General features: G+C 41.8%; 1 protein-coding gene across 2 annotated transcripts; it reads left to right on the top strand.

Moving 5' to 3' along the window:
- Nucleotides 1-9,134: 9,134 nt before the first annotated feature.
- Nucleotides 9,135-25,359, top strand: egln3 (egl-9 family hypoxia-inducible factor 3). Of its 2 annotated transcripts, XM_082516538.1 has the most exons (6): nt 9,135-9,330; nt 9,966-10,792; nt 22,256-22,375; nt 22,706-22,842; nt 23,079-23,152; nt 23,262-25,359. In XM_082516538.1, exons 2-6 carry the CDS (start codon nt 9,998-10,000, stop codon nt 23,303-23,305), a joined length of 1,170 nt encoding a protein of 389 aa, XP_082372664.1. In that variant the 5' UTR covers nt 9,135-9,330; nt 9,966-9,997; the 3' UTR covers nt 23,306-25,359. The 2 variants fall into 2 exon arrangements, with proteins under 2 accessions (XP_082372664.1, XP_082372665.1); XM_082516539.1 differs by lacking the exons at nt 9,135-9,330; nt 9,966-10,792 and adding an exon at nt 12,788-13,429.
- The last annotated feature ends 607 nt before the right edge of the window (nt 25,360-25,966 follow it).

Raw genomic sequence — 25,966 nt, 5'->3', positions numbered from 1 at the left:
CTCTTAATAGATGTTCATTTTTATGCTAAATAATGAACAAGAAGCAACACAGTGCTTTTTTTCCCCCCACACGTGCAAACCTAAACAAAGCTTGACTGTGTTGTACGCCCTTTTTGAGCCCTGAATGGTCAAATCTTCCAATTATAAAGAGTATACTTTGCTTAACCAAGAATAATGGCACTAACCTGATGATGGTGATGGTTGTGGCAGTTTAAACTCTTAGAGTGATTTGTTGTGTTTAGTTGTAGTTGCAAAAGGATTTCCAGTCCTATAGAAGTCTAAGGAAAACCAGCATGCCTCTGTTGACCTCTGTACAAACCTTACTGACTTATAGTCACTGTCAATCATTCTTGGGCCAAAAGGGGCATCATCCATTGGGTAGTGACTTGTGATTGGAAAAGCTGTTAGCCAATGAGCATGCAGTCACACAGTAAGACCTTCTTGTCACATCCAGTTTTTGCAACCAAGATGGCGGAAACACTTCAAAGCAGGACTTCAGAAATAATGTGGTGACATTACAGTATCTCTGTCCGTCTTTTATACTGTCTGTGGTTGTTGGCAACACTTTCTTCTTTGTAGTTGTGTGATTAAATGGCGGTGGTCTAAACAATTTCTTTATATACTGCCATCTTCAGAGGTAGGAACATATTATATTCTACTAGGGGGATTATTCATTTCAAGAAGATCAATTATTAGTTAGTTTTTTTTCCAATATAAAAACCATTTGAAACATTTCTCTGGCTCTCTTCCATGGTGTGTCTTTTGTCCTGTCTCCAGCCCCTCACCCCAAATGGCACACGGCAGATGGCTGCCCCTCCCTGAGCTTGATGCTACAAGAGTTTTCTTCCTGTTAAGAGGGAGTTTTTTCTTTTCACTGTTGCCAAGTGCTTGCTCATAAGGGGTCATTTGATTGTTGGGATTTTCTCTGTACTATGGTAGGGTCTTTGCCTTACAGTATAAAGCATCCTGAGGCGAGTATTGTTGTCATTTGGTGCAATATAAATAAAACTGAATTTAAGCTCATTTAAGATACCAGCAGGCAAGGCTGATTTATCAGTTTGGATATAGGTTCAAATAAATTTTGCGTAAAACCCAAACTAGGTGCTAAAAGAACCTTTACATGTTTATTAGACCTAACGGAAGCCCTTTCACAATACAGTTTAAATAAAAAATATAAAAATGCATAAAAACATTCGTGTGTTTTGTGGAAACTGTTGGAGAGCAAATAACATATTGTGCTGAATAGAATTTGTAGTTCTTTTTTCAAAGACATTATGTTGGTGATATGTTCTCTCACCCCAACCGGTCGCAGCAGATGGCCCCGCCCCTCCCTGAGCCTGGTTCTGCTGGAGGTTTCTTCCTGTTAAAAGGGAGTTTTTCCTTCCCACTGTCGCCAAAGTGCTTGCTCATAGGGGGTCATATGATTGTTGGGTTTTTCTCTGTACCTATGAAGCGCCTTGAGGCGACTTTTGTTGTGATTTGGCGCTATATAAATAAAATTGAATTGAATTGAATGTTGATGATGTTAAATTATATTAAAACGTTTACGCCCTCTCTACTGACACTATAAGTTGCAGGGCCATCATCCAAGCTGATTACATGTAATGGAAACAAGCTGAACTTACCAAAATGACATTCCCCTTCAGGTGACCTTTGACCCTCTGCTCTCAAGAGTCACTGTTATTTCTGACTTTTGTGTTTGTCTGAAGAGAGAAAAAAATATTTACACTACAACCAGTTTGCAGCAAACACTGACTCATAGGGGGTGTGGTCATTAATGGGCGTCACTGTGCTGATTAAGGGCAAGCCTTTGGTAGAGCTGGCACAGCTTCTTTAACACCGTCCCTGTTTCATCTGGCAACAGGAAGCTGACTGCTGTGTGGAGAATCACGTATGCAGACATTCCTCAGAAATGGAGCTCCGGGGAGCGAGCAGCGACAGCGAGGCACGACGTGACACGTCTGCACCCTCTGATTCCTTATTAAGTACTTGGTTATCAGATACACGGGTTATTTTCTTCAACCTTGAATCCACCCTGCAGGGTCACTGAGTGTCTGCTGTAGAGCACTGCCAACACAACATAGTGATACTGAAAGACTTTTAATGCTATTGATATTTATAGTCAGCTAATAATATTTAAAACAAATAAAAATGTTTGAAATAGAAGCAACTAAAATAACTCAAAGGGGCAGTCTAGTCCAATTGTTTTTAGTATTGCCAGCAGTCTGTTTTATTTAGAAAGTATTTCAACTTTTGTATAACAGGCACCTCACTTTCTTTACTAGCAGCCCATTACAAAAACATATGTTTGTTATCATTTCTTTCACTGAATCAGCACGAAAAGTCCCAATAATACAGTTTTAAAGGCATAAAATAGTATTTTTGTACTATGAGGTACAATAAGGTGATTCCCAAAGAGTTATTGGCTGAAATCTTATCTATAGCTCAGCATGGTGTGCCATGTGTCCTTAAAAAAACAGAGGAAACTGGACAAGTGAAAGACTGTGGCAGCCCTTAAAACTATGAACAGTATCTTCAAGTCATGTCACTAAGAAATTAGAAAAAAATCCAGCACAGACCTGACACAAAAATGGACAGATTCATCATTTTTCCTTGAGTTGATCCATCTACTGTTTACTGAAGCCAAGCGAGACATACAACAGTGAGAGTCTAAAGCCATCTGTAAAACACGGTAGAGGCTCTGTCATTGCATGGGGCTGCAATTCAGCCAGTGGTATTTGAGATCAAAACTGATGGAACTATGAACACAGAAGTGCTAAATGAATGTGTATGTGATTGGGCAAGTGCTTTGAGTTGTCAATTTAGTATAAAGATGCTCCATAAAAAACAGTCAGTTTGCAATTTAGTGTCAGATTTTGATTTATCAAGCAATAACATCTGTATTTGTTACTGTATTTGTTGCTGTCACTTATGTCTTTTTTCAACATGAAAAAAGCAACAAATACAGTTGCCAATGCATCTATCTGGATAAAAGCAAATACACAGTAGTGTTGGGCAAGTTACTTTGAAAAAGTAATTAATTATAGTTACTAGTTACTTCTTCAAAAAAGTAACTGAGTTAGTAACTGAGTTACAAGATTCTAAAAGTAATTAATTGAAAAGTAACTATTGTGTTACTTTGCGACCCAATGAGGTCAACCTCATATGTCTGAATTTACAGTTATGTTTTCATTTTGACATACTGTATTAACACAATTGATCTAAAATCAGACAAAAAACATAATATCTGAGTAGAAAAAGTTATATTTTTTACTGTAGCAACCACTAACATGTTTAATGAATCTTATTTCATAACTTTAAATGCAAATATAAGTTGTCAATTTTAAAATCCTATGTTGCAAGTTATTTGCAGCCATTTACCTTTTACCCTTTTTTAATAACCATTTCAAACTAGGTAACAATCAGCTGTTCTGCATTCAATAAGATGCCACACAAATTATTTGTGCCACTCCAAAAATTTCTGTCCACTATAAAGGAGAACATCACAGCCTGATACCTGCAGGTCTGACAGCAGCAGGTGTATCACTCCTGTTTCTACCAGGAGACAGCAGTCAGCTCATTGTTCTGACACACAAAACAAAACTATCCACAACACTACACACTAACTACACAAGACAACACATTAACTACATACTCCAAACACGCTAAACGTCACAAATCTCTCACATCTCAAAACTCGCTCTCTCTCTCTCTCTCTCGCCGTCACTCCTATAACTTCCCCGTCTTCCTAAACAACCAAATGTCATGTTGCCATATCATTTTTTGATTGGTCGACACGGTGCATTTTTCCACCAACACGAAAGGGCGGGGTTTTGGGGGTTTTTTGGTCATAAGCAGAGAGTGCTCGCTGCGCTGTCCTTAGACAGTAAACGTGACAAAACTATTCAGGAAAAAACACACGTATGTATTGTTTATCATGACTCTGGTTTCACGTGGCCTATCAACACAATTTAAAAACTGGTATATGTCACCTTGTTGCTTTGTCATCTTGAAGTGGTCATGTGATTGGCAAAACAATGACATGAGTGCTGCTGTTTGGCTGAGGAAGAATATAGTAGTCATTTACCATGACTACTATATTCTTCCTCAGCCAAACAGCAGCACTCATGTCATTGTTTTGCCCCCCCAGCTCCAGGTGTTGTGCCAAAAAGTGATCACCTACCAGAAAGTGATTGCCGTCCGCGGGAGTGCGCGCAGCTGCTTAGCAGATACTGCACATGGAGCGGACATTCCCGGACTCTCTCATTATTGCTCTTGGGGACTTTAATAAAGCCAATCTGAGCCATGAGCTTCCCAAATACAAGCAGTATATTAAATGCCCGACCAGAGAGGAGAGGACATTAGACCACTGTTACAGCACGATCAGCGGGGCCTATCGCGCGGTGCCCCGCGCTTCACTCGGACTTTCTGATCACGTCATGATCCACCTAATCCCCGCGTACAGACAGAGGCTGAAGCTCTCCAAACCTGTCGTGAGGACCAAAAAACTGTGGAGCAACGAGGCTGTGGAGGAGCTTCGCACGTGTTTGGAGTCTACAGACGGGGACACAATGAAGGCTGCTTCTAACAGCTTGGATGAGTTTACGGACACTGTCACCTCCACTTCTGTGAGGACAGCATTGTGCCATCACGCACCAGGGTGAGTTATAACAACGACAAACCCTGGTTTACTCCTAAACTCAAGAAGCTGTGGCTGGAAAAGAGAAAGGCGTTCAGAAGCGGAGACAGGGACTGCTACAGAGAGGCCAAGTACAGGTTCACTAAAGAAGTGGACATTGCTAAACATCAGCACTCTGAGAAGATGCAGCAACAGATCTCAGAGAATGACTCGGCCTCTGTGTGGAAAAGTTTTAGGAATATCACCAACTACAAGCCTAAAACCCCCCACTCCACTGATGACTTGCTCTTGGCCAACACCCTTAACGACTTTTACTGCCGTTTTGACGAGCCATCAGGCAGCCTTCACACCTCCAACGGCCCCAACAATAGAGGCACTTTGGACACTCATTCCCCCACCTCTCCCCCCTCCATAGAGCCATCACCACCTTCAAACACTTCACCTACAACACCCCCCTCCTCACCCCACACAAAGGAGGATTTCACACCACCTCCTCCCACCACAACTCTTCATATTCATGAAGCAGGTGTGAGGAAGCAGTTTAAGAGTCTGAATGCTCGAAAAGCTCCCGGCCCAGACGGTGTGTCTCCTGCCACCCTCAGACACTGTGCAAACGAGCTGGCCCCAGTGTTTTCTGGCATTTTCAACTCCTCACTGCAGGCATGTCATGTGCCTGCCTGCTTCAAATCCTCTACCATAATCCCTGTCCCCAAGAAACCTAGGATCACTGGACTAAATGACTACCGACCCGTGGCTCTGACATCTGTGGTCATGAAGTCTTTTGAGCGCCTGGTTCTCTCCTATCTCAAGACCCTCACGGCCCCCCTCCTGGACCCCCTGCAGTTTGCATACAGAGCCAACAGGTCTGTAGATGACGCAATCAACATGGCCCTACACTTCATCCTGCAGCATCTGGACTCCCCAGGAACCTACGCCAGGATCCTGTTTGTGGACTTCAGCTCTGCCTTCAACACCATCCTTCCAGACCATCTCCGAGACAAGCTTTCCCAGATGAATGTGCCTGACCCCATCTGCCGGTGGATCACTGACTTCCTGACGGACAGGAAGCAGCATGTGAGGCTGGGAAAGAATGTCTCGGACTCCCGGACCATCAGGGCTGTGTTCTTTCTCCTCTGCTCTTCTCCCTGTACACTAACTGCTGCACCTCCACCCACCAGTCTGTCAAGCTAATCAAGTTTGCAGATGACACCACCGTTATTGGACTCATCTCGGACGGGGATGAGTCTGCCTACAGGAGGGAGGTTGAACGTCTGGTGTCTTGGTGCAGCCACAACAACCTGGTGCTGAATGCCCAGAAGACAGTGGAGATTATTGTGGACTTCAGGAAGCACACAGCCCCACTCCCCCCCATCATCCTGTCTGACACCCCCATCACCTCTGTGGACTCATTCCGCTTCCTGGGTACCACCGTCACCCAGGACCTGAAGTGGGAGCCCACCATCACCTCCGTCATTAAGAAAGCCCAGCAGAGGATGTACTTCCTGAGGCAGCTGAAGAAATTCAACCTGCCAACACGGACGATGATGCAATTCTACACTGCAATCATCGAGTCCATCCTCACCCCCTCCATCACCGTGTGGTACGCTGGAGCCACTATCAGGGACAAACAGAGACTGCAGCGTGTTGTGCACTCTGCTGAGAAGGTGATTGGCTGCAGACTCCCATCTCTGCAGGACCTGTACACCTCCAGGACACTGCGGCGTGCAGCCCGGATCTCAGCTGACCCTTCTCACCCTGGACACAGTCTGTTTGACCTGCTCCCCTCAGGCAGGAGGCTCCGGTCCATTCGCACCAGAACCTCTCACCATAAGAACAGTTTCTTCCCCTCTGCTGTTGGACACATGAACAATAACTGTATGACTGTTCCCACCACTAACACATGACCCTACGCTGTGTTCACTGCATCATTCCATGTTTGGCACTGATCACCACCTGCACTCATGTATATATCTTTCTACGTAGCACTTTTAATTCTTATTCTTATTTTTTCATGTCTATTTAAGCGTAATTTATGACAGTATGTTTGCACTGAAGCACCGCAGCAATTTCCTAATGTTGTAAACCTGCTCAACATTTGACAATAAAACCCTTTCTGATTCTGATTCTGATTAAAGCTGTAGCGCCCAGATTACTTACAGCTACTTCCGTGCAACTGATATAAGAAGGGATAAGCTGAAGACAGCTTCAACACTGTTTGTTGAAAAATAGTAACGTGAACGCACCGCATTTTCTTGTTAGTAACGGTAACAGCGTTGTAACAATAGAAATAGTAATTAGTTAGATTACGCGCTACTGAAAAAAGTAACGCCGTTATTCCCATCACTGACTGTCAGTCATGGATTGGCCTCCCCAGAGCCCAAACATTATTAAAATAGCGTGGGGTTGAAAGAGCAAGAAATAAAAGGCAGCCAGCACCCAAAGAAGAACTTTGGATAGTCCTTAAAAAAATCTGGAGAACTATTCTTGAAACTACCTAAGGAAATTACAAGAAAGCTTGCCTAAAAGAAATATTGCTTTATTAAAGAGTAGAGGTGGCAATACCAAAAATTAACATTCAAGCTCATTAGAACTGTAACAACTCTATTTTTGCTTATATGCTGCTGTATTTCCATCTTTGACTTCTTCCATTTTCCTAGCAAAAAATAAAGAAATGAGGTGAAACTAGTCATTTTGTCCAGTACTGTAGATTTGCATTCTGCAGATGCTTGTTAACACATGTTACTGTGTGACCAGAACCATGATGAACCACAACAAACCAAACACCCTGTGTCTCCAGGAGCTAAGAATTTGATAGTTTGTCTGTTCAGGTTTTGTTCAGTTAATTTGGTCTTAGGTTTTTAAAAAAAATGTAATTTAAAGTTTTAAACCCAACATATGTACACACAGTTATCATTATCAATGAAATGGCTGTAATGGAATAGTCCAAAGCAATTGCCATGATTAACATCATGTGATCAAGAACATATGTTAAGGAGCATTTATAAGGATTTATGTGAAGAGATTCCAATTGCCCTTACACTGGCTCCTTGATCTTTAATGTGGGTCTCTTAAGGTGAAACTACAATGTCCTTAAAAGGGACTACAAAAAGAACGTCTTAGATGATTCCCTCCACAAATTCTCACCATGTTTTCTCATGAGGGTCATATAACCACTTGCAAAGAAATCATGTTACTATTAAAATGTTAATTTATAGATTTTATTTATTTATGTTTAATTTAATTTACTATAAATATTCATATAAAGCAATAACTTGACAAAATGTAGATTGGATCACAAAAGTGTGACGTTCAGAGTCCAGTGAAGGGTTTAATACAGCCTGTATCTGAAAGTTTGGTTTAGACCAAATCAGCAATTTATGGCATGAAATTTTATTGTCTGACGGTTTATTAGGAGAGCATTACCTCCTTTCCTTTCATAAAGAATCATCCAGTGTAGCCTAAAGGACATAATATGGGAAGCACTACAGCACCTTCACTTATTTAGGGAATTTGAAGAGCTGTTGTTATGCCTGCCATGCAGATTCTTACGGGTCACTCGTGTCTTATATTTTCATGGTTGAAAAACAGATCTTAAGCTCTGTTAAAAACTGCAGAAAAATCATTTTTACACCATCTCCACATGTCACAACCCAAGGCCGGAATCTTGTCGTTCAACATAATTTTCTTCTAAAACATACTCTGAGCATCAGTATCATTACATAGTTTCAATAGCAAAATGGCACCAATTCAATGATCATGTTGAAGAGGAGCAGAAACAAACGCTGATGCCCTGGATTATTCAAAAAGTACATTTTGGCTCAAATTTCCATGGTTATTCCACCATAAAGATGAGTGTAGCATATGAAACCTCATTTTGACTTACATTCTTCTTCTAGAACCTTTACTGACAACATAATTTTCTAACATCCTTTTGTTAAAAAAAATCAATGTCTGTAATTTTAAACAAACAAACAAAAACATTCATTTCATGAAGGTAAACTTTTACATTTTATATGTGGGTTGAATAGAGTTGCTGTGGTGACCTTGGCCACCCCTGACCACACCTTATCTTCTCCCCTGACCTTAATGTCTACTTATAGCGATCTCTAAAGTTTAGATCCTTCTAGAGCTAAATAGTATTATGCCGTGTTTACGTATCTATACGCCTTCCTCTGAGAAAGAGGATTAAATTATCATTAATCATTTATTTATCATTAAATAAATGAACCTAGAGGTTTCTTCTTCCTTTTTGATAATTACTCAAAATCTCTTGGTTCTCTCTACTTAAATGTGCTTAAAAAGATAACTAACTTAACCAATGCACGTTTAAATAGGGGTATTGTACAGTTCGACGGCTGTAAGATACAGTCACCAGAAAATCGGCATACGTGTTGCTTTTATTAGCAAACCGATATTATTAATCTGATGGTCACTTCTTTAAAGTTTAGCTCTGCGTCTTTATATAGCAGCAGTGATGTTTCAGCCCCTTCCTGCACTCTCGGGATGTCTCAGCTAACGTGCACGCTTCGCTCGACTCTCAGTGCGTGCTTCGGTCATCCGAGGCTGCCTCTGTACTAGAATCTGCCGCAAGTCACGTACGTTCCGAGGTGACAGCAGATTATTCCACTGCGACTTTTTTGGGAGCAGTAACGGGATTCACACGGCTTTTTGACTGGGGGAAAAACCAGCAGGTACACTACCCCGACAGCTGTTTCCGAGAAAATGTTGTTTTTATTTTTTTAATGACAACGTAAAAAATACGACTTTACTCTCAGTTTGGCAGATACAAACGGTCTGGAGTCGGCCAAACAGCGCGGTGCTGGCAGAAATGCGCGTCAGATAGCTGTTTTAAGACATTCTGTGTATGTTTTGGAGGAACAGTCCGCCTATATTTTACTGATTAAGTTTAAAAGTACAACTTCGATAGACAGGCTATCCTGCCAAAAAGGTCACGGTAGACGGTGGAACAACCTAAAACATTATTATTATTATTATTATTATTATTATTATTATTATTATTATTATACTTTCAAAAACTATCCTAACCCATTAAAGTACAATGCAACAAAAACTTCTGACCAAAACTTTCAAAATAAAAGCATTGTCGACAAATGATTTTGGATGGTTTTTGGATAGTGAAGGAAAGTCCTTTCCAGCATATATTCTTGTGATACTTTTTTTTTTCAACTTTTTGATATATTTTTGTAATGGCTGTTTGTGTAGCTATTAAGGTGGCCTTTACTCTCACTCTTATTTTGGAAACCAGCTTGCTCATTTTCTGTCTTCCTGTTCTTTCCTGGGGGCTTTGTGCTTTCCTATAAAACAGTCAGCAGAGTGTAGAGCAGCTAAACAAGTCGGATGGGAACGCATGCAGACATGAGTCCTCTATCCAAGGTTGTGAATAAGGAAGAAATTAAAACTGACTCCCACAAACTTGTCAATGATGATGATAATGACCACAGACATGCAGATCAGCTGCTCCCCTGGAGGTTTAGCAGTGCTGACACTGGACCTGGAGACACTTTTGTGGGGGCCAAGGTAGAGCCCCAAGTTGGGACTGGTGTCAAAGCTGGATTTGATACAGGGTTCGATACTGGAGATGGCGTTACATTTGGGACCAGCAGCAACAGTGTTACAGTTGCAGACATGAAAGGTCAGATCCAAGAAAATGGGACTGGGGTTGAAGCTGGAATTGAAGCTGTGAGTGAAGTCGGGAAAACAGTCAGAGATATAGCCAGGGCTGGGGCTGGGAAAAATAGGGCCGGGATCGTACCCTATGCTCTTCCCTGGAGCGCCCATCCCAGATCCAAAGACCGGAGGTACCGCAGCAGTCACAGACTGGTGCTCCACTACATCATCCCCAGCATGAACTCCTATGGCATGTGCATCATTGACAACTTCCTCGGGAGCAAAATTGGAGACCGGGTTCTGCAAGAGGTCCAAGAGCTGCACCACTCCGGGAAGATGCAGGACGGCAAGCTGGCCAGCAGAGGCCTGGACAACACTAGGAGTATTCGTGGAGACCAGATCGTTTGGGTGGAAGGAAACGAGCCAGGCTGCGAGAACATCGGCTACCTGCTGTCGAAGATGGACAAACTGGTCACCTACGCCGATGGGAAGTTGGGGAAGCACAAGATCAGAGGAAGGCACAAGGTTAGTAGCTGTCATACTCCGTCTACATCCCCATGCACCTCACTTACTTTATATCTGAAGGTGATTTTATTCCATAGGAATTCTGTTTTAGTGTTTCCTCAGGATCTTTGAATCTTTATTTTTATCAGTGATTTGTACATAACTGCCAATATTGGCAGGGGACCTATTTCTCAATAAACTCTTGATTACTTTGGAGTTTATGTGTACAGTCTGGGATGGACTACTGTGAGAGATTTCAAATGTTTTTCCTGACAGTAATTAAGAACATTTAGGAGGTTACAGTGCTTGAGTACACTTTTCTTGAATTATACTTCCAAATTATTTCAGAGTGTAACATTGTTCTTTTTACTACACTGCGTTTTTACAGCTTGTGGTAATCATAGGAAGTTTTTACACAGTGAACAATACAACATTTTATAATGCTGTAGATTAAACCAGCCATTTCAAACCTTTCCGTTGTCTTGTGAAAAGCAAAGAGCTGTTGGGCTCACATATCTCAGCAGGTCTGTGGAATCCTGATTTGTTTTTTTGGGTTTTTTTTTTTTTCCAGCTTAACGTCTCCCAGTATGTGTTCAAATAATCCAATATCTGACATAGAGTCAATCTTTATTTTTTGAGTCTCTGTAATCAAAGTGTGCAGCATTCAACACTCCACTGTAATTATAGCACCATAATCATAGTCTTGAGGCGACTGTTGTTGTGATTTGGCGCTGTATAAATAAAATTTAATTGAATACTAGAATTTAAAATTGCTGCAAATAATTAATTAAAGATGAACGATTTTAAGACATACCCGGTAATACACTTCAATTGTTTACGGGTTTAGTTTTATTGTTATTATTATTTATATATTTATTTATTTATTTTAATATTATTATCCTGTATGCTGCATGATAGTTTCCGTTGCAGCTGCTTTGTATTTTCCCTGCACGTGGTCAAGTACACGTTCACTGTTTACTTCCGTTAGGGAGGGGAGGAGGCAGTGAGCGCGAGGGCTACATGCAGCTCACGTAGTACTTAATGGCGACGGGCACGCCCAGCGCGTGGGCACGTTACCGAACCACTGCTGCTCCTTTAACTTTAACTAACTCGCATTGTGGCAACTTTACTGCGTGATATTTTGTGTTGCTGACAACGAGGTGAATGATCTGTGTGGAGTTTGTGCTGCCGTGGTTTCTTGTTGTGGCACATTGTTTTTTTGTGTACCGCTTGTTTTGTGTGGGAATTCAAGTGAAAATGATTTGGCACGCGAATCGTCACGTGATGTAAGAGGAGGCCATAAAAGAGAAACGCAGTGGGGAAGTCACGAAGCCTCACCTCTCCCCCACACAGTGGACATCACATCCAGCACGTCTCTCACTCCTCGCACATTCACTCCCCGATCTCTACTGTAAAGCTAGAGGAATGCCACCGGAAGTAGGCCGGCATTCCTGTAAAATAAAGCTATAAAACTATCGTAACTCTCAAGAATCAATTGTCAATTCAGAGGAATTCGTCTTATTGAAGGCTAAATGTCGAATCAATATCAGAATTAGTGCATTTGATTTAAAAGTTAGCTTTGTGTTTTACAGTTAAGCATCATGACGAATTTCAATACAGTTGAATTTCATCAGAATGCTTAGTGTATATATAATGCGACAGATTAGTTTGAACTATTGCTGAGCTTAGAATATTTAGCATTTTACGTGACAAATCACTTGTACAAAAATGATTTGTTAAAATGTCTTTTGATCATATTATTGATTAGTTTTCAGCAATTAATGAGAAATGCTCTATAGCAGCCTGTTTAGTCTCATACTGAAATATTTTAGTCCCACGCTGAAGGTTTATTCTTTCAGATATATTATTTTATTTTTTCTGGAACTGATGTTCCAGACACCCTTGTAATAACTAGCAATCCCCTCGACCACCGTTAAAAATTAAACACACCAAGAGGCAAAAGGTTTGTCAGGCAGTGCGACACTTATTGTGAAATCCGTTACCGGATGTGGTGTACTTGTACAGTCGCTTGATCGCCTGTGTCGTGGGCAGAATGATAAACGCGAGCGGAGAAACGCAGGACTTCAGAGGTATTCCGTGAACTCTGTCAGCTCGGTGCTTGACTGTTGGAATTCAGCAGGGCTGAATTCAGACCGTCACAGAAACAGAGCTGACGGCGAAACGGGCTTCCCTCTCTCTGTTTGTCGATTCAATCATTTTACAGCCAAAACTTTGAACCTGCGACTCGTTTCTTTTTGTACGTTTTTTTAAACTTCCAAGATTACCTCAACAGTTAAAATGCCTTTCATTGAACACTTATCGGACACGGAATTGGAGCGTTTGGCTCTTGAGCAGGTCGTCCCGGCCCTGCAGGAATACGGCTTCTACTACGTGGACGGACTCCTCGGCGAGCTGGCCGGGGGCGCGGTGTTGGATCAGGTGAAAGACATGCACCGCTCTGGAGTTCTGCAGGACGGCCGGCTGGCCGGATCCGTCCCGGCAGTCCACCGGAGGAGCATCCGTGGAGACAAGATCGCCTGGGTGAGCGGATCGGAACGCGGCTGCGAGGCCATCAACTTCTTGCTCAACCTGATCGATAAGCTGATCTCCTTTTGCTCCGGGAGGCTGGGAAACAAAGCGATTCGGGAAAGATCCCAGGTAAGCGAAACCGCCTGGTGGCACGATCCTGGTTTACAGCCATCGTGACGATTCAGAAAAACAAGCTAATAAAGGGCCAAAATGTGCCAGTATTTGATCGGGAGCGACCAAACAGGAGACGCAGAGGACCAGAGCTGACAAAACTGAGGAAAGCAAAATACGAACCGATCTTTAAACACGATCAGACCTGCTTACATGTGTAGTTTGTCGTCGAATGTTTGAAAACCAAAAAGCCCAAATAAAGCATATCATGAGTAGTTTATTCAGAGTTAAAGTGAGTAAAACCCCGAAATAAGCATCATAAGATATGTACTTTTTAAAAGGGTACACTGTTTAAAGCCGACTTTAGTAAACTCATTTTAGTTAAGTAACAAATTCTTTAACTGTTTTTTATATAATTTATTTGTGATGTAGACCGTAAAGACTTTATAACTTGCTTCGTGTAGTTTTCACCATCAACAAACTCCAGTCAGCAGTTAAAAATAAACTTCGTGTGTCTGGAACTCACAGGTTAAAATAAAAACGGAGATGTCACTCCCCACTGTCAGTAGTGGCATTGTGCTGAAGCTGTGCGCTGGTTTGGACTCCAGCTGGTTATAAGTGATGCTGAGATCAGGAGATGCTGTTTATCTCAGGCCTTCCTTCTTTCATTTAACGGCTTGGCTCATCACACACTCCTCACATGCTCTCCTCCTCTAGCTGCTCAGTGGAAAGGTGCATCATGCGTAGAAGTAAACACACCAAAGCTCTTGCACAAAAACATGGCATGCTGTGACAGTGGTTTTAATATTGGTATTTATTACAGCGAATTGTTAGTTGTGAAAAAGGCAGATGTGAGCTCAAGTGGACTCTACATAACTTAATCACTAGGCACTGACTGGAGCTCTGCTTTATTTCCTCTATCCTTTTCTTTCTTTCTGTTGTGCTTGGACGTTCTTCTTTTTCTCAGTAACTTGTTGGCCTTTTGGCAGTATTTCAGTAACTGACCAATTCTGGGCCCTGAGCCAGTGTTTCAGAAACCAGAACAAGGTGCAGGAAGGGCAGGGAATTTACGACATCAGGTCAGGTCCTCTGGGTGTTCTCCGCTGCTGTGATGATTAATGGCGTGAAGATTACGGTTCCGTCGTAGGAGTACCATTCTCAGCTTTTACATGTATCGTCTCTACCTATTAACCTGAACAGAAACCTGTGGGCATTGACCCAGAATGAGCCTCCACATAATAATAACAATATTGTATTTACTAGCAGTATATAAACTGCTGAATTGACATGCAGTACAATGCAGTTCAAAGTAGATCTAAAGTTCTATTAATGTGTTAAAAACTTTAACTCTACAACTCTCAGACAGATAATGAACAGCAGTATTGTAGGAATAATAATGCAAGTTGTGAAGACTGAAGGCTGAAACTAAGGCACCCTTAAGTGAGATGGTGTAGATACAACGCACTGTTTCGTGTGCACAGCAGCTAGAGAAAATCTTTATTTTATCTAATTTGTTTTACTTTTACTGGAGAACTTTTAGATTTTGTGATGTACTTGGCACATGTAAAAACAACGTTATTAAGCTGTGTCCTTTAGCTAACAGTAGTGTTACAATTAGTCAGTAAACAGTTAGTGTAGTTTGTGTGACTAATGTCATTTCACTTTGGCACAGTATAATAAAATATCCAAGGGCCTACATTAAATGGATTATTTTATTATAGGATGTATATTTTTCATACATTTCCATAAAAATGGCCGGAGGTGGAATTTAACTGATCAAAATACATTTACTTAGGAACAGTTGTGATATTTTGATACCATGGTAGCATTTACAGGATATTGTTTTATAGTGATATTATACAGGAAAACTGTTACTCAATAAGGCCCATTTACTAGTTGTTTTTCTCTTTCTCTGTGACCCAAGAATTAATGTGTAAGAATCACAGGCTGGTACCAAGGTCGAAAATACCACAGAGATCACTTCCTTATTCCCATCCTCCCTTCTTTATCTCCTAGAAAAGAGCTTGTTAAAGGCCAGGTGGTTTGTTTCAGAATTCACTAATGAAAGAACTCTGTATTCTATGTCTAGGAGTGTATTTTGCTGGGATAATCATAAATTGTAGCTGAACTGATAAACTATACAAAGGATACTTCTTTGCTCAGAGGGCAGGAAGACGTTTCCTTATTTGGTCTGTACCGGTCTGAACTGAGAATCTGCGCCAGGATCCTGTTTGTGGACTTCAGCTCTGCCTTCAACACCATCCTTCCAGACCATCTCCGAGACAAGCTTTCCCAGATGAATGTGCCTGACCCCATCTGCCGGTGGATCACTGACTTCCTGATGGACAGGAAGCAGCATGTGAGGCTGGGAAAGAATGTCTCGGACTCCCGGACCATCAGCACCGGCTCCCCTCAGGGCTGTGTTCTTTCTCCTCTGCTCTTCTCCCTGTACACCAACTGCTGCACCTCCACCCACCAGTCTGTCAAGCTAATCAAGTTTGCAGATGACACCACCGTTATTGGACTCATCTCGGACGGGGATGAGTCTGCCTACAGGAGGGAGGTTGAACGTCTGGTGTCCTGGTGCAGCCACAACAACCTGGTGCTGAATGCCCAGAAGACAGTGGAGATTATTGTGGACTTCAGGAAGCACACAGCCCCACTCCCCCCCATCATCCTGACTGACACCCCCATCACCTCTGTGGACTCATTCCGCTTCCTGGGTACCACCATCACCCAGGACCTGAAGTGGGAGCCCACCATCACCTCCGTCATTAAGAAAGCCCAGCAGAGGATGTACTTCCTGAGGCAGCTGAAGAAATTCAACCTGCCAACACGGACGATGATGCAATTCTACACTGCAATCATCGAGTCCATCCTCACCCCCTCCATCACCGTGTGGTACGCTGGAGCCACTATCAGGGACAAACAGAGACTGCAGCGTGTTGTGCGCTCTGCTGAGAAGGTGATTGGCTGCAGACTCCCATCTTTGCAGGACCTGTACACCTCCAGGACATTGCGGCGTGCAGCTCGGATCTCAGCTGACCCTTCTCACCCTGGACACAGTCTGTTTGACCTGCTCCCCTCAGGCAGGAGGCTCCGGTCCATTCGCACCAGAACCTCTCGCCATAAGAACAGTTTCTTCCCCTCTGCTGTTGGACACATGAACAATAACCGTATGACTGTTCCCACCACTAACACATGACCCTACGCTGTGTTCACTGCATCATTCCATGATTGGCACTGATCACCACCTGCACTCATGTATATATCTTTCAACGTAGCACTCTTAATTCTTATTCTCATGTATATATCTCATGTATAGCTCATGCACATATCTTTCTACGTAGCACTTTTAATTCTTATCCCTACTTTTATTTTTTCATGTCTATTTAAGTGCTATTTATGACACTATGTTTGCACTGAAGCACCGCAGCAATTTCCTAATGTTGTAAACCTGCTCAACATTTGGCAATAAACCCCTTTCTGATTCTGATTCTGCTGACACACGAACCTTTTTCCTCTATATAAACTGTTGTCTGATGAATAAACCTTTGAGTTGATTTTGGGAAAGCAACCTGAAGCAGTCTGTGTTTCCTTGTTCTCCCAAGCTACTCCCGGCGCTGTAACTAACCTGCTGAACGGCATACCTGAGTGTTACTTTGAATAATTTTGAATCTCATAGGGTAAAGACAAAACTCTGCTTATAGGTGCCCACGCCTCGGAGGAAACCCGATCCACGGAGAAACCCGGGACGGAGATTTCTTTCACTTATCTTCAAGGACATTTTGTTGCTGATACTTGCTTTAAATATAGGTAGCAAATATTTAGGAATCGGTTTAAATTTTTCTATAGTTGAGGGACTGGTAGAAAACAGCTCATGCATTAAGCTGGTGCTCCAGACTCCAGTTTCTCTTCCCTTTTCTCGCACATTGATGAATTTGTCCCAGAGGGTCATCAGCAGTGGAAAACCTCTATCCCATCACCTCTCCTCTGAAGCACCAAAGAAGTTTTGCATCAGTGGGTTTCTCAGTCTCCCCTCACTCTAGACATTTGCAGTCCTAAGACAAATTAAGACGATAGTATTCATTACCTATAACACTGCCACAGTCTGTGTAAGATTAAATTAAAAATTTAAGCTGCTTTTTGTTTTAAAGGCTTTTAGACTGCTGGACCTGAGCCACAATAAGTAACGACTCGCGTCACAAATGTAACTTAATTTGAAATTCAGTAATTTTAACATCGGTACTGCTCGATCGGCGAGTGAAATGTGCTTACATCTAAAAGAGAATTCTTTGACCACTTTGCTTGGACTGTCCAAACCACCAATCCACAATGAATCTTGGGATCTCCTTGATTCATCCCGCAAAAAAGACATTTATGAGCTGCATTTTAAGAAAAATTTGAAGGGTTTGTCATCTCGTAACATAATTTCACGTCTATAGTCACAGCAAGCCTAGCAAACCCCATGACCACCTGTATGGTGTCCCAATCAGTGTGGGCATCTTCCTAATATAAAAATCCAGGTGGATGTGTCATAAACATATTCCCCCTACTCAGAGTTTTATGAAAGTGGAAACCAGCCATTGAGGCCAAAATCAATTTTTGTACTAGGATATGCTTTTAATGCTCAACATGGGAGTCTATGGGCATTGACTCCTTTTTAGTACCAGCCCCAAGTGGCACTTAGAGGAACTCCAAGACTGAGACTGCATTTTATTAAAATACCTCAATGTCATTTGGATCTGATTTGCAAAAATTCACATTTTGTTTTGTTGTTGTTGTTGTTTGACATTTCTAAAAATCTAATTGAATATATCTAAGAGATTTGAGACTTTACATTTTGGTTATAGGAGAGCAGAAAAACTGAAACTCAACAGAAAGGGGGAGATCTAGTCAGTCACTTACAGATATTCTATTTTACACAGATGGAAAAATATGTTAGATAAATGATATCAAAAGCCTGCAACAACTAGTCAGCTCATTTATTGAAATAACAACATCAAGTCAGTGTTTGATGGATGCCAGACTGTGTCTGTGTCCTTTTCTCTGAGATCAGCATCACTTGGGCTCGAATGACCCCGACCTTAACTTTAAAACTAAGCCTAACTCTCAAAAAGTTCTTGTTAAAGTTTTAAATCCCAAAGCAAGGAGCGACCAAACTGTCTTAAATTTTTCAAAAATGTCCCTATAAAGACATTGTTCCTCGGAAAGTCAGACACAGCAGAACAGATACACGCCCATTCGTGTGAGTGGGCGTGAAGGTATGCGCGTGTAGCAGTGGACATTCTCACGTACACATTCAATTCTTCCTTCACTCCTCCTCAGCACACACTAAAGCTCACTCACTCACATACAGTATCCTCATTACACACACACACACACACACATTCACGTGCTGCAGTGTACAGTAAGCTCTTATCACATGTTTGTGTGTGTACGTGTTATCAGATAGAACTTCTTGTGAAAACGGGTCAGCCTGGTTACAACACACACACACACACACACACACACACACACACACACACACACACACACACACACACACACACACGTGGAGATGATGCAGGAGAATAAACAGCAGGATTTGTCTTTTGTGTGGAGGACACAAAACACCTTTAATAATAGTTTGAAATACAATTCTGATTATGATACAAGCAGCTGGACATAATTAAAAATCAAAGATTGCACCCAAAGTAGTAGACAAACCCAACTCCAAGCATTGCTTGACACCAGTCTGTTAGGTGGTTGAAGCCAAACAGTCTAGCTCCAGTATCTGTGAGGCATTAAAAAGGTCTTAAAACCTCTTGGACTGGGTTTGCTAAAAGTTGCAGAATCACTGCTGCTGGATGTCGGTGGCGCTGCAGACGCGCTGTAGCCTCACGCGCCACACGTAGCTTTGTCATTAAACCATCAGCTGGCTGGAAACCTGCCAAACAACCGCACAGACATCACCACACCTGCACAACATCTCCCCGTGCCCCTCTCCTCCCCCCTCTCTGCATCTCCCTCTGCTAGAGAGATAAGATAAAGTTGAATTAAAAAACAGTTCTAAGGCGTTTTGTTTTCAGCCCTTTTCCTCTCACAGTGTATCATTTCATCTCCGCTCAGCCCCCCTCCTGTGTCACTGCGCTTTTTTTTTTTTCTCATTCTACAGGAACTCACTTGTACGATGACAGTAATGATGATGAAGCCTGTATGTGTGTGTGTACGTGCCCTAGTGGCGGCGTGTAAACAAACTTGCGTGATTTCTCCACTTCCCCTCAGAGCGAGCCTGTGGAGCAGGTCAGCCGCTCGTTATCAGCGCTAGGGGTTTGTCGTCACTGGCAGCCAGGGAGGCCTGAAACTACGTGCACGTTTGGAGTCCCTCGCACACACTGACGGGGGCTTGACTTCTGCACCCACCCACCATCCCGATCCCCTTCTCATGAAAAGCAATAGAGAGGGGCGTTTCACAGCGAGAGCGCCCAAAAGGGAAGGGATGTGGCGTCTACATGGTTGCATGCGACGGGTGTATAAACACAGACATCAGGTGGTACATGTTGATGTCGGTAAGGTTACTAAAGGTGTGCTGCTGTTGTCGTTGATGTATCGAGGGAATGGTCTATTGGATCTGGGGTTAATCTGCACTGTGACCTTCCTGTATAAACTGGCATGTGTGTTGATAATCGTAAAGGAAAGGAAGTGAACAGGATGTTCGCTTCCATGAGATTCTATGGAGCGTGCAAAGGTGTAGAAGGCCTTTGCACGCATGTGTTTGACAATAAGGGGGGTTCACAATGAAATCCCATCAGAGAAAAGGGGCAAGCACGTTGACAGCGTGACTGCTGCCGTGACTTTGCCTCTATAATTTTCTGCTATCGAGGTTCCACGAATAAATGCAAATCACGCTCATGTCTTGGACATGTGCGTACATTGAGCTACAGGCATTGGTCGAGGGGCTTGCGTGCAGTCTGTGTGTAATCATCGGGGTGAGGTGACGACGTTGACGTCAGAGAGATGGTAAAGATAACACGCTTTGACATAAATCAGTGCTGCTGATGTTTGTTTTGGCGCGTTTAAGGAACATGTGTTTTTAACAAGCATCAATCTTCTCTAACGTCATTTTCCTTTTCTTTTTTTCTTTCATTTGTAAAGTAGGGTCCACATTCTGGAAAAAATGATTGATTTTTCAGTGCCAAATGATGAAACATGGAAACTTGCACAAAACTTTAATAAATTGTCTTTTAATATTTTTTTCTGTTTTGGAAAAAATTAAAGGGGCAGGTGTGTTTTACTGCAAGCCCAAGTAAATAATAATATCAGTCTGTGAAATGCTAGATGTAGGTGTTTAGCTGCAGTGGGCAGTCTGAGCAGATCTAACCTGAGTAGCACAGAATCAGCTGTTTGTGACCACTGGGTTTTGTTTCATCGGCAAGGATCACAGTTTGTGCTTTGTTTTCTGTGGACTCTGAGACACAGTCTCACGTCTCACAGTCTCGTCTCTTACTCTGAGCTTATCAGACACTTCCTGCTGGGGTTATGAGGTCGCAGCGCTGCAGGGAGGGGATGCAGGGAAACCCCCCCCCCCCTAGCTCCCACCTCCCATGTCCTGTTTGGAAAAGGTTTCCATTTTAACTGAAATGAACTCGTTTTCTGTGAATATTTATTGTATTTTTATTATTTTATTTTTATTTATTGCTTCGAGGAAGCAATTAATTATGAGGACTCTGTAGTCAAAGCACTGGTTTGTAAGAACTGGTATTCTAGTTTTAGTATTTCTTTCATTTTAAACATGTAAAAAGAAATGGCTCATTTTCAAAAAATAGTGGAACAAATAGATGATGGGGCCAAAATCTCAGTGACGTCAGGATTCCTGGTTGTGTTGGGAAATCTGTCGGTCTTTGCAAAACTATTATGGCCTCTTATCAATACTGTAACCACAAGTGCGGCTGTTCCAATTTCCTCCCAATACTGACTGGCAGCACGTACGCACACACACACATATGTACACATACACGTGTACGTGCGACTCGGTGTGTAGGCATGCAACCACAACAAGCACATCTGGACACGAGAAATATTAGTAAATAACCACCACACACACACCTACATTGGTGCGCACACACATAGAGGAAGTATGTGTAATTGTGTCAGCATAACTGATTTTCAACGCGCCAGCTTTTATTTCGAAGATTATATCAGCCACTGTACTCGTTCAGCATTACTTGTTTTTATATTATGTTATTATATTTCCAAAACAAGCCATAGGAAATGATCATCTTATTACATCAGATTGTGCTAAACTAAAAGAACAGTCTAGTACATTTTTATTTCCTGTTATCTCTGTTAACACTACAATTTTATTCCTGATATTTTAGTATTTTTACTATTCATCAGTTCCTTCCATTATACTCCAGTTTCAGAACTTCACTTCTTTTCTTTTCTCTCTTGATTCATGTGTTGATGGTTTGATTTGTAAAACTTTGGAAAAACGTGAGCAGCAGTTGTGACAGCTCACAAGTTTACAAAGCCTCAGTTAAATTCTACTGATGAGAACCACAATTATGAATAATTACAATATCAGTGGTAACAAAAATAAAAAGTAACCAAGTAATAACTAATCAATTCTGTTTATATGTGCTGTTTTCCATTATGTTTCGTAAATAAATCTGTGAAGCAAAAACTTTATTTATCTGTGTAATGTAGTCAAATATGAGACACATGAGGAAAAAAATAGCAGTTAATGTTAGCACTTTCTATGATGTCCGAGCTCGTGGTGAAGTGCATTTAAAGCAGCAGGGTTTTGTGGTAGTAGTGACACAGGAGTGCTCTAATTATTTCTGCTTGTGCGTGTCTGTTTAGGCTATGGTGGCGTGTTACCCAGGAAATGGGGCGGGTTATGTCAAGCACGTGGACAATCCCAACTGTGATGGACGCTGCATCACCTGCATCTACTACCTCAACAAGAACTGGAATGCCAAGGTGCTTATTACACTTTGTTCATTTATTCATTTATCGAACCCTCTTTTCAGTTTTTCGTGTTTGATCACCATCTCGAATCTTTTTTATGATTTCAAGTCTGATTGTGAGCTGAGTGAATAGTGAAGTTTCTGACTTTGATCTCTGATGACATCAGTATGAAATGTTTTTTTGCTTCCTTTGACTTGATAAAATCAGAGGAAGTGATCGCGACTGATTAGAATTAAGATGTGAATATTTGCACATTATTGGTTTCTGTCTGGGGACAGGAGTGAATAGAAATGAGAGAAAAAGAACTTTCACTAAATTGTCTTTCCTGCTGTTGTTTATCAGGAGCATGGCGGCATCCTCAGGATTTTTCCAGAAGGGAAGTCGTACGTGGCAGACATCAAGCCACTTTTTGATAGGCTGCTCTTCTTTTGGTCAGACCGCAGGAACCCACATGAAGTGCAGCCTTCCTATACCACCAGGTAACCCGCCAACCAACCCATCAGTACCCCAATTCATGAGGCAGCTTCTCCTGTAACTACTACAGACATGATGACTTGGACCATCTGCCTTTGTTGGCATTTGTTAGATGTGTTGTAATTTTCCTTAAAACATGGCAAATTAATTAGCAAAAACGTAACCCTTATTAACACACACTGGTCGTTACAGACAGCAATGGCAACCACTGAAGACACTGTTCTTGCCGTTTGTGTTTCAGGTACGCCATCACAGTTTGGTATTTCGACTCTGAGGAGCGAGCCGAGGCCAAGAGACGCTTCAGAGACCTCACAGGTACAAACGAACCCCGGACAAAGCGCAGTTTATTTCCACAGCAAATGCTTTCAAATTATATCTTGAGACAGAATTTCATTTCTGAATGTCTTTGTTTTTTCTGTTTCAGCATCAAAGGCGCAGCAGGGCGGTAGCTCCAGCAGCTCCAGCTGATCACGAGGAGGTGTCACCACCTAGTGTTCAACCTCCAAACCGCAGGAGAGGGCGGCAGGGTTCCTTCTGGTCGTCGAAGCTTCTGGAAAAGCTGAAAGAAAAGTTGAAAAACAAACAAAAAAAAAAAGTTTTCACCCTGTCCTGATCTAAGGACGGGCGTTTCTGACCTGCCTGCATTTCTGCTGCTGCTCCTGCTGCTGCTATAACCCGAGGCACTTTGGGCGACCTGCAGCTGTTCTGGACATTCCCTGCTTTTCATGATGTTTCTGCAATACGCAGCTGATTTCGTCTGAGTGGAGAGAAAAAACTGTACACTGTACTTTTTTTTTTTTTTTGGTAAATTTTCTTTTAAAGCCTCGCCTTCAGATGAGAGGAGGAGGAGAGTTTGCCGACAGCTTTCGGGGTTTACAGAGAGACATGATGTTTTTAAACCACTGTGACGGAAGTTTCACACTTAAATGTGTGCTTAAGAAGGAGGAGCACAGAACTGTTGCTTAAACTACAGAAGAAGAAGAAAAATTGTTTACCAGTAGATGATGCCTCGATATCCACCGACCAATGAGGGCTGAACTTGAAAAAGATGAAAATACATGTTTCAAATTTGAGATCTTATTAGGAGAAACTTTTGAAAAAACTTTGTATATTTTATTGTGAACAACCAAAAGGAAAAAAAGAGCTTGCTAGATTGAAATACTGAGTCATTAAGGATTTCTTTTATTTAAAAAAACTCCATTAGCATTAAGTCAATTATTTATTTTAAATTCAACAAATTTATTAAATCACTAATAGTTTTATTACCCTAGAACTTAGATGTAAATGTTTCCACTTAATATATCATACAGTGCATCGCTGGAGTGCCAATTTTGGGAAGAGCACTTTGCCGCGATGATATAAAATGTTTGTGGAAAATAGCTGTGTCATCTAATCCAGAAAAGTAAAACGAATAGTTTAATCGGTTACTTTTCCAAATTCCTTGTAGCTTCAACCAAGCTTCCAATTGGGAACTAGCGTGTGCTGCAAATCACCTTCTAGTAAATGGTTTTGTAGGTTCAGCTAAGCTGCTGGCCTCGGACAAAATGCTCTTAAAGGGGACCCATTCTGCTCATTTTCACTCCGTATTTTTATTCTTGAACTCTTAAATGAGCAACGTCGTACGATTCACAGTTCAAAATAATGCCTACTTACCGTATCCTGCTTAGTTCATGAAAATGATTTCCTTCCTTGACATAGTGAATAACATAAAATATGTTCGTGTGATAGAAAAGAAGGAAAAGCAAAAAGGTCCCCTTTAAGGTCAAGTTTGCATTTAATGGGAATGAATTGTTCATTGAAGTTTATCATATGATCTCTTATATTGCACTACCTTCCATCATCATATGTGAAAGGTTTTACTTTCCAACACAATTCTACTGAGATTTGATAAATGACGTATTTTTTATAGTAAAATGTGTTAAATATCCACAATTGCAGATTTGTTTTTCATACCCTTCTCGGAATGCTTCTGTGTATTAGTGAACTTTGTTGGCTGAGAAATAGAAAAACCTTTCACTTTAAGTGTGATTCACAAATAGTCTTCCGTAAATTATTTTGACAAAACGCTCCATTTACTCCGGTCCCCGTGAGTTCGGTCCCTGAATCGAAAAACGGATGTCTGTGTCTGGTGCAAGCGCCGTCCTCTGCTGACGGAGAAGGACGATGAGGAGACAGATTCCACTGATACAGCAGATTTGACGGGAGCGTGTGAAGCAGCTGTCAAAGAGACTGTACATATGAGAGGATGAATAATTGATGTTCCGTTCAAACAGCCCTTCTGAGACATTATTGAGCTCGAGTCGCTGTCCTGAAACAATAACGCTCACCGCCAACTTACACCACCTTTAAAACTGATCTGTCATCTTCATTGCAGCGGGAGTGGGACAACCCCCCCCCACTTGGGCTCTCTGCTGGTATTACTGCATTCTTTGGTGGAAGAGTTAAGTCTTGTACACAATCCGAATGTTCTGTAAACATGATATTTACAAATGTGTTGAATACAACTTCGGTTTAAAAAAACAGACTGTGGTGTTTGACTTATGGCTTTATGGTTTATTTAACCATTCACATCACCGGTACAGCTGAGCAATTAGTGGTTTTATTTACAAGTAAAATAAGTGGTTCAATTATGAACTCTTATATAAATTCAAGGGCTGCTCCAGTGCAATTCACTGATCAGGTATAACATGAGCACTGACAGGTGAAGTGAATAACACTGACATTTCTTCATGATAGCAACTGTTAGTGGGCTATATCAGCGAACAAGTGAACATGTAGGTCCCAACGTTGATGTGTTAGAAGCAGGAAAAATGGGCCAAATTGGGATGTGACTAGATGGGTTAGAGCATCTCCAAAACTGCAGTTCTTGTGGGAGTTTCCTGGTCTGCAGTGGTCAGTATCTATTAAAATGGTCCAAGGAAGAAAGAGTGGTGAGCCAGTGACAGGGTCATCACTGGCCAAGTCTCACTGATGCACACAGGGAGTAACTGTGACAAGCTAATGTTGCTCAAATTGCCAAAAAAGTTGATGCTGGTTTAAAAATTACTGATAGCTCAATTGATATGTGTGGGAATACACAGTGCATTCCAGTTTGCAAATGGGGCTGCATAACTGCAGACCTCCCAGGGT

The sequence above is a fragment of the Aulonocara stuartgranti genome (assembly GCF_965226115.1).
Source record: "Aulonocara stuartgranti genome assembly, chromosome: 19".
NCBI classification, from domain to species: Eukaryota; Metazoa; Chordata; class Actinopteri; order Cichliformes; family Cichlidae; genus Aulonocara; species Aulonocara stuartgranti.
Note: the sequence above shows the minus strand (reverse complement) of the source record. Positions and strands in the feature narration are given on the sequence as shown.